The sequence below is a fragment of the Scardinius erythrophthalmus genome (genome assembly GCF_964197995.2).
Source record: "Scardinius erythrophthalmus genome assembly, chromosome: 19".
Classification (NCBI taxonomy): domain Eukaryota; kingdom Metazoa; phylum Chordata; class Actinopteri; order Cypriniformes; family Leuciscidae; genus Scardinius; species Scardinius erythrophthalmus.
Window position 1 is genome coordinate 25398563 of NC_138239.1, and position 10510 is coordinate 25409072.

At 36.3% G+C, this 10510-nt stretch overlaps 1 protein-coding gene across 1 annotated transcript in view; it reads left to right on the forward strand.

The window, feature by feature from the left end:
• The window catches only part of snap25b (synaptosome associated protein 25b), a 44817-nt gene extending 40244 nt beyond the window's left edge, over positions 1-4573 (forward strand). The window contains exons 6-8 of the mRNA XM_081394192.1: positions 557-673; positions 2515-2659; positions 3734-4573. Of these exons, the coding sequence (XP_081250318.1) occupies positions 557-673; positions 2515-2659; positions 3734-3802 (331 nt within the window). The 3' untranslated portion in view covers positions 3803-4573. The remainder of the gene's footprint in view (positions 1-556; positions 674-2514; positions 2660-3733) is intronic.
• The last annotated feature ends 5937 nt before the right edge of the window (positions 4574-10510 follow it).

Consider the following 10510-nt stretch of genomic DNA (forward strand, 5'->3'; position numbering starts at 1 on the left):
TGTGAACAAAGCCTTAGACCTTTACTGTATGCATACTGGTACTAAACAAAGCCTAATTCCCCTTCCCTGCCTGAATGCAATGCATGTTACTTGTTATTATAAAAGCATTTCTATGGTCTATTGATTTAACTTCAGATCTAACAAACTGTATCTAAATGTTGAATGAATGCACATTATACGTTTGGAATAGGTCTATTCTGTACCCTCACTGAGAACATGTTACTTCTGAATGCTTCTCTTTGTCTCTTCACCTTGATAATTGTTGTGAACCTCCTCCAATTAACTTGTCACATCTCCATCAGTGTCTGTGCAATTGTCTGTTATACCCCACTGTACGTGACGTGTGTTTGTTAGTTCCAGGAAAGCGATACGCTAGTGTGTCGTTCATTTGAAATGAAATTCCATAACATGCAGATAATCCTGACCACCATTTCCTGTTTTAAGTGTTATATATATATATATGCATGTAGTTCCTCTCAGTGCATGTCTAGTTGTTTAGAGTTGCTTCACACCATCCTGCTCCTCACCCTCTCTCTCACTTCCTGTGGTTGTTCAGACTGAAAGGCGGTGGCCAGTCCTGGGGTAATAACCAGGATGGGGTGGTGTCCAGCCAGCCGGCCCGCGTGGTCGATGAACGTGAGCAGATGGCCATCAGCGGAGGATTCATCCGCAGGTCAGTTACCTCTAAGAAAATGACTGCAAATATATACAGTATGGACCTTGGTTATGACTTATATTTTAACAAATTATATCATTTGTCATTAGCCGTTCATGTACTTTAAGCAGTAGAGCAATGTCATGGGTTCGATTCCTAGGTAATTTGTAAACTGTGACATTGAATGCAATATATATATATATATATATATATATATATATATATATATATATATATATATATATATATATATATATATATATGAAGAGTTCAGATGCAAAAGCCTCTAAGTGCCATCTGAAATTTTCTTCTAGAATGATCATTTTTATCAAGCTCGTATATTTAAGTTCAGTAATTTCACTTAAATGGCAATGAAAATGACCTATTAATTATCATTTAAGTGAAATTACTGAACTTAAATATACGAGCTTGATAAAAATGACCATTCTAGAAGAAATTTTCAGATGGCACTTAGAGGCTTTTGCATCTGAACTCTTCATATGTATATATATATATATATATATATATATATATATATATATATATATATATATATATATATATATATATATACCGTATATATAATGTGTGTGCATTATATTACTGACAATTTTCAGTACTATAATGCATAATATTTATAACAACAATAACGATAAATTATATCATTAATACGTAATTAATCGGGTGATATTTTATATTTTAGAACATATTAACGCTTTTTTTGCATTGTGACCTTATTTTCATGACAATTAGCTGCAACTACAATAATAATGATGATGATATCTTGTTCACATTATGTAATGTGAAAAAATTATAATTTATTATTTAATTTAAATGTAAAAATAGGTCATTTTACATATCTTAAATTTGTGCTGATTTTAACAAAAAAAATATTTAATATTATGTAGTATGTAAAGTGCAATGCAGCCTTTAGGTGCAATGCTAGTGAATACAATGAAAAAATAAAACTGGAGAGTTTTTTGGGAGGATGAAAGCAGCAGGAGTGTACTGAAATGTTTGAAATAAAAATGTAATAGTAATATAAAGTCTCGGAATTTACTATTGCTATTTGTCACTATGGTTACAGGCATCACCCAGCAATTAGAGAAGGGGACTGACTTAGACAGTCACCTGTTCCTTCAGACCTTATTTGATCATTAGCTCCTGTCTGCTGTGTGGACAAAACCATTTGAGAGACATGTTAGTAAATATGGCTGTCAGTCCCGAAAGCTGACTGTGTGAGTGTAGCCTAATTGTACTGTTGTTGTTTTCATCTATATAGTCTAGTGTATCAGCAGTGAGTGCAGCACACTTCAGTTGTCAGTGAGTCACAAGCATCTCTAGAATTGTCTGTTGAAGACGGATGTCCGCTTTGTGCCAGACTGTAGCTTCAGGCACATCAGGGATGCTCATAAAACCACTGAGCTGTTGTTGGTCCACTGTCTCAAAATATCCCATGTCAGTGCGCACTTAAAATGGGATGTTCAGCTAGAATCCATATACACCTTAATGGCTTTAGACAGTTGTTCTAGTCATGCTAGTGTTGACAGAATCCATAATGTATGTGTTTAACTTTTGTCCTGTGAAACCCATCAGACAGAATAAGATCAACATGAATTCAAAATTGACAATATTTACTTATACAATACCATTAGTGCATGCTGTTTCACAGGGGATTTTTTTTTTAAATCTTTCATCAGAAAATAATATAACTAAATGTTTTCCAGTCTAAATATGACGGAAAATGGGTTGCGAATGGATTTCCCTGGTGACCTTAATGTGGAAATCATCCTGAGGATATTGTGTCCATCTCAATCAGTGCTCTCAATAAACCCAGACTGTTTTTTGTGTATCTTAAGGGTAACAAATGATGCACGTGAGAATGAAATGGACGAGAATTTGGAACAGGTGGGAGGTATCATCGGGAACTTACGCCACATGGCTCTCGACATGGGCAACGAGATCGACACCCAGAACCGTCAAATCGACAGGATTATGGACCAGGTAAGATGACATGGCATTTCAATATCGGATAAATTATTACTTAACACAAGAGCCTCAATCCCTCTGATTTGAGCGCTCTGTTTGAAGGGGCGTGTTTGCTTTGAAACCTCAGTGTAAACGCCCACTGCTGTGATTGGCTAACATATTTGCATATTAAATAAGTATTACATGTGGAACTCTTTCAAAATCTTTTACCACTTTTTTACTATTACAGCTGTCGAGATTAACTTGTGAAAAGTGTTGATTATAGCGTCATATTTAGATCTACTCCCATCACTGCCGATGACAGACGTGACTGTTGAGTGCTTGAATGCAGTGATCTTGTCATTGCAACTTGATTTCTGCCCTTTCACGAATGCTTTCATTATAACTAACAATTCAAACACGATATAAATAAGATATTCATGGTGCAGTTTAGACAGCATCATTGATTATAATGGGAGTTTTGGTTGCGCTGTGTGATTAACAGCTCCAGCGATTATAAAGGGTTCTTTGATCGCTTATATACAATTGGTAACACTTTACAATAAGGTTCATTACTTAACATTAGTTAATGTATTAACTAACATGAAATAATAATGAGCAATACATTTGTTACAGTATTTATTCATATTTGTTAATGTTAGTTAATAAAAATACAGGGTAACACTTTATAATAACTGCACACTATTAATATAATATTAATTAAACTTCTGGAATCACAAAATGAATCATGGTTAATTCATTTAATATATCCACTCTTTTTGAAAACAAGCAGCTTTGTCATAATTACATCATAAATACTGAAGAAAATACTTACTGTATCTGTAAACTATCTTTGACTGCCATGCTGATTCCAATAACTAATACAAATGTTTAAAAGAAAGTCAAGATTATTTTTTTCTTCTCAAAAATGATTGTTAATATATTAAAATAACCTAATTTAATTAAAATGCTCTTGAAACCCTCTGGAATCACAAAATGAATCATGGTTAATTAATTTAATATGTCAACTCTCCCAGTTTCTGTTTGAAAACCAAGCAGCTTTGTCATAATACTGGAGGAAATACCTACTGTATTATCTCTGTCTTCCAGGCTGATTCCAACAAAACCAGGATTGACGAAGCCAACCAGCGCGCCACAAAAATGTTGGGAAGTGGCTAAATCCATACAAGAAGTGCTTTGTCTCATTTCCCCCCTCCCCACTGTACCTGCAACAGTGCACATGTGCTTTTACCATGGTACACACCTGACCGGTTTGCACACATGCACTTATCACCCCCTCAATGCTCTATCTAGAAAGTGTCGTTGCGTGTCTGTCTTAACTGATAGTCTAGTAAATGGTCACATTTACTCTGTATCTTTCTCTCCAAAGGTTAAATGTACATAGTGCATATTTGATGGCTAGAGCTCACATGTGAAGTTTCTTCTTTTTTTTTTTCTTTTTTTTTGTGTTGGTTTCTTTATGTTTTTTTTAAAGTGTATATTTATTAAATATATATACACACATGTTTTGGATGAAATTTCTTAAAAGTTTTCAGTCATCTGTGTGTCCATGCTCTGTGTTTTACTCTATATAAGCCATGCTTCATATTCAGATGTAGCGAGACAGGAGACAAATTAGACTGTGAGGTGCAGGAGATCACATGACTGATTTCTTATCTTAGCCTGCTGTTTTGTAATCGCCTTTAGACAGTGTCCTGTAACGATTATTCCACCTGAAGTGGTCATATATGTATTCACCGTGTCACTTTCACTTGTTATTACCCAAGTCGTTCCCGATGTGTAGACATTACTGTACAGCATGGGCATGGTCAGTACATGCATTCGGTTTGAAGTATCACAGTTCTGCATCATCACAATAGTGCCACACTTTTTATTTCTATACATCTGCATACATGTGTCAGTTGTTGTAAAATAAGTATAAGAAATGCCAATAAAAACTAAACAAACCTAAATCTATTGTTTGCTTGATCTGATTTAATATCTTTCCAACACAAGCGGAGCAGAGACAATAGCGAGCGTTTTGACACAAGAGTGTTAGAGTGTCTGTACGCTGTACTAACCAAGATCCTCTTTGAACCAGAGGCTTTACATGGATTATGCCTGGCAACGTCACTAAGTACATCCAAATGCTGAAATACACAAGTACACACACACTTGTTCAACTCACACAACATGGATAAATGCAAGCACGTGCAAACTAGGTGTTAAGGGACGGCTGTCCAATCGTGGTTATTGGAGTCAGCTGCCAGTAATGAACTGTGACATCATTAACGGGCTGGAAACATTATAGCTACCATAATGAACAGATCATATTCATAATCATGATGCAGTAAATAGAGTTTAATATCTTGATTAAAATATTAAACTCATAAAAAAACTGAAATAATTTATATATTTTTTATAGCAAATAAAAAATCTTATTAAAGCCAAAATGATATTTAGCATCCCATTCTTGACAACTATATAAACATTCACAGCGCTATCTAGATTCTGACGATTCTGGAATATCGGTCAAATACATGCTATTTTCGCTGTGTATAAAACACTTTGTTTCAAATGATTATTCATATATGTAAAGCTGCACTGCTTTAACGACAAGACAATGTAGCTGTTGTGGAAAAAAACTGATAAAGAATACCAGTCACAGCAGCAATCGCTCTCCCCTCCGCCATGTTTAAAGTTTATGACACGTCCAACTTGGAAACTTGGGAATCTAAATTATTTCACAGCTTCCCAGTGGTAAATACAACTTGAGAGGATGTTCATGTCCAATTTAACTAGGAAACTTGTATTTATAATAATTCCGGTAACACCTGAAGGCAGCATTAGATGTGATGAATTCTGAGCACATTAGTATCAGGATTATGTGTTGTTCGTTGTATTTTCGTTTGGTTCTTTTTTCTGTTTCCTTGCCTTGTGTATCCTGACCTAGTTTCCCTGTGTTTGCCTGTTAATCTAATTAGGTCATCAATTAAGTTGATCATTGCGTTTCCTAGTTTACCTCTCTGTATTTAAGTCCTGAGTTTCACTTGTTTATTTGTCTGTTCTACGTACTGGTTGTTTTAATCCTTAGTGTTCCTAGTGTTTTTAGCACTGTTAAATTAATACTATACTGCTGCAAAAATATCCCTATTTTTCCTTTGTAGCAACCAAAGTATGACAAAAGAACGGACCTTTAAAAATGGATGCAGGAGCTATTAATATAGCCCTTGTGGGAGGTTTTCAGAGGCCAAAAGGGGCTGTTATTTTTTATTTTCAAGACGGCAAAGATCTGGAAAACTATGTGGAGGAGTTTATTAACATCAGCCACCTCACATCCGACTACTGATGCCAAGAGGGAATTCCCTACTGGACCATGGCACAGTAAGTTAACATTGCTTTGGGGTTGAAAAGGTCCTCTTTTACAGTGGGGTAAGCAGAAGCGGACACCATCCCCATCGTCCAGCCCACCTCACACAACTCTGAGCCCAGAGCCCAGCTAGCCATCACTCTGCTGCACGGATACGACACCAGAGCCCAGACGGAGAGCTTGAGCATGCCGTGATTCAGAAGCCATTCCTCGCCCAGACTCCCTCTCCCACCTCCTCTTCCAAAATCAGCCAGTTCCCCAGCCCTGCCTCCGCTGGTTCCCTTCAGTCCCTTGGCTCCTCCTCTGACTTCTCTCCATGGTGTGGATTAACCTCGGGTCTTCCAGTCTCCAACTTCGCCCGGGCAAGCGGATCCACAGGCTTCAGCTCCAGCCGCTGATCCCGTCACTACACCTCTGCCTGTCGACCTATCGACTCTGCCTTGGCTCCACCCCAGACGATCGTTCTTGCGGTTCCACCGGGCTCTCTCGGGACCATCTGCATCGCCTGCTTCCTCCTAATGTGTAAGGCAAATCTGCAGGACCGGCAGTTCTAGCAATGTGGTCTGTGAAGTTAAGTTGATCATCAATCGCATCTCCACGGTTCCTGGCTGACCTTGATGGAGTTATGGATGAGGAACCAAGCTGAATGGAGAAGCTGTGGTGTAGTGTTGGGTTGGCCGGGACCATAAGTCGCTCTGTTTTCGCAAGGTTTAGTTGAAGGTGGGGGTCATTCATCCAGCAAGAAATGTCTGTCAGGCAGGGTGAGATGCGAGCAGCTACTGTCGGATCCTCTGATTGGAATGATAGGTTGTTGTGTGTCGTCAGCATAACAGTGTTTGGAAAAACATGTTTCTGAATGACAGATCCTTGTGATGTCATATAGATGGAGAAGAGAAGTGGTCCAAGCACTGAGCCTGCACTATAATGCACTATAGGTGCAAGATTAATCTATATTTTGTCAGTCATCTTGTGTATCTGCTAAAAGTTAACTTTTAGAAGTATGAATGCATATAGGCAGCCTCAAAGATTACACAAGGACTAAAAGCCAGAAAATATTTCACAGGCCCTTTAAATGCAATAGCAAATTAATTTTTTTTGTTAATATTCTTAAATGAATTTCTGTCAGTGATTTCTATTTTAATGCTCCTGCTCTCTCAGGATGAAATTTCACCTGTGACCTATAACCTTATTTAGCATGTGAGGCAGATGGATGTGACAATTCTCCAATTCTTTGACTGCATGATTTGCTCTCATTATTCAGCATTTGACACCCACTCTCACCACCCTCTCTTCTGAGTCACAGCCCTCCACTGGCCTGTTCTTCATCTCAAAGTGCACGTCTCTCTTCCAGGCAGCCCACCTCCTCTTCGCCCCCTTTACATTTCGCATCCCCTGTTCACGCTTCTATAGACGTACCATCTCCAGCGTTGTTTTGCCAACTCATTAACAAATGCTGACAGCAACTCCAAAGGCTCTCCAACTCTGACTCACTGGGTTTTTGTAATACTCTGAATGCATTTGTACATCATATATCATTTGAATAATGGTACACAAAACCATTACCATTAACACTGGTTATAGAAGTATTAATGCATCCTTCCAGGGATTCTTATTTATTCACTCTGACAAACCAGTGATGGGGAAGATGAGGATGTGTGGGGGAAGGGAAATGGAAATTGAAAAACCTTAGAGCTCCATCTTTGCATGAAGTGGCTATAAGAAAAGGAAAAGGATAGAACACAGAGGAGAAAAGAAATAAAGAAAAGCAAGAGAGAGTGGAGAAAGAGAGAGTCTCCATTTGCCCTTTACTGAAAGGTGCAAAAATAAAATTAGGCTACAATAAGTGGTGTGAAAAAGGGATGACTGGTCTGTCTATCTATCTATCTATCTATCTATCTATCTATCTATCTATCTATCTATCTATCTATCTATCTATCTATCTATCTATCTATCTATCTATCTATCTATCTATCTATCTATCTATCTATCTATCTATCTATCTATCTATCTATCTATCTATCTATCTATCTATCTATCTATCTATCTATCTATCTATCTATCTATCTATCTATCTATCTATCTATCTATCTATATTTGTGTAATTTAATATATACTGTATGTGTGTGTGTGTGTGTGTGTGTGTGTGTGTGTGTGTGTGTGTGTGTGTGTGTGTGTGTGTGTGTGTGTGTGTATATATATATGTGTGTGTGTGTGTGTGTGTGTGTGTGTGTGTGTGTGTGTGTGTGTGTGTGTGTGTGTGTGTGTGTGTGTGTGTGTGTGTGTGTGTGTGTGTGTGTGCCATTTGTGGCAGTACCAAGGCAGAGTGATGTTATGTAATCATCATTATCAGATATAATACTATGTACTTTGATTTGTACTATGATACTGAATGCTGACACTATACATATTATGCCATAGTATTTACTGTAGGCTATGGTATACTCCAAAATAATTTGAAGAATAAAAGGTATAAGGGGGTCTAAATTTGGGGTTTAAAATTGAATTAACTCTGGGAATGAACAGAACGTTTAATGAACAGAACGTTTAAGGATTAACCAATAGAAATGACAAACATTTAATAAAGTTTAATAAATAAAAAAGATTCAGCATTATGTACCTAAACTATCATGGTTTAATCAGGGCATCATTTTCAAAAAGCTATTTTTCCTATTATAAATATATTCCTATATTCCTAATACTATTTCACAGTAATGAAGAAACACAAGTTCCAACCTTATCAAGTGATGTTTGCACATGAGACATGTTAGTGACTGACATCTAGTGTTCAAATGGAAGTAGTAGTTATCCAGGCAACTTCTAACATCTTACAGTAATTACAGTTTTCTCAATCGCTTTGGCACATTTCTCGAAACAGTAACATTCTCTAAACTGTAAGTTCAACTGTCACAACTGTTCGCTGAAACGTCAGAACTCTATTGCATGTCTGCAAAATGCAGTTACTCACCCAAAACATTTAATCCATGCTTCAAAGTTATTGTGTCAGTAAAGTGAAAGTTTTTGTCATCGTGTGAGTCACACTGATCAAAATGTTTAGATCTTTTTTCACCATGGAAATATATGTGTTATATACAAATTTAGTTGACACGGTCTGTTTCTACATCAGTTTTGTCTAGCTGAATGTTCTTGTGTATCGCACTGAGCTTTTTAGATATAGATTTCAGGCAGCAAGTAAAAATGTACTAAGAAAAGTCAATGAAAAAAAAAATATTATACTTGAAAATATCAATACTGTAGTACACAAAAAGAAAATGGACATTTGGTCACACTTTATATCAGGTGTCCTTATCTACTATGTACTTACATCAAAAAATAAGTACATACTTATTCATATTGTATTGCAAAACACTTGTGCTGCTGTTGAGATGGATACAGGTGGTTGGTGACAGATTTGGTGGATGTTTAAGGGTTAAGGTGTAAGGGAAGGCTCAACAGTGTAATTACAGCTGTGTGTGTGTTTTTTTTTTCTGAATAAGTACAATGTAAAAACAATAATTGCATTGTATCAAATGATTAAAGATTAAAGACACCTAATTTAAAGTAGGACCAACCATTTTTATTTACACAACACATTTATTTTTGTAGAAATGTGTTACATGTAAACAGGAAATTCACAGTTGCTTGTTCTTTTTTACATATACTATACAGTATGTCTTCCCCTAACACCACAGATTGTATCTTCCCATTGCTCTTCCACTACAAGTCACACAATTATTTTTTTTCTAATTTATATATGTAACTGCTATAAACTATAAGCCGATGTCGCTGTTTAGGGATTTAGACATTCCTGCAAGTTCGGAAATGGACCTGGTAATGGTGATTGTGCCGGGCAAACTCCATTTAGCCCACTGTATGCTTCTAAACTTGATTGATTCATATTTCATTACAATGGCAGTTTAGCAGACATTACACAAACATTCCATGTCATAGAAATTTATGGAATATTCATGCATGTCTGACAGATTTTGATCACTGAATGGATCATTTTTGCTTGTGAAGGCTCACACGATGAAAGAATTTTTAGAGGTTTGACTTCACTGAGAATCAATTCATCAACTCAACAAGCCATGTGCATTTAGACTACATGTTGTGCAAATTGTAGACAATTGTATTTACTCTTTTGCACATATGTGCCAAAACACATGCAAATTGCTTAAATCAATAAGAACTCCAAATCTGATGTGAACAAGAAACAAATTGTTCAGAGACCTGAATTTATTGTTTTGAGAGAGAAAAAAAAAGTCTAATTCGACAATTGAGGCAAAGCGATTGAGAAAAACTGTAATGGTACATTTACAAACACAAGATATTTATTTAATATTTTCACAAAAACTGATTAATTGAGAATAACTAATTAGTTTTTATTTATATGAAGATATTTACTTAGCTAATTAATGAATTTATGAGTGGAAGAAAATTATTTTCAGTGTGGGATTTAATATTAGGAAAAACAAAAAATACAAAATCACGTCAAAAATGTTATCATTTGAAATGCTATG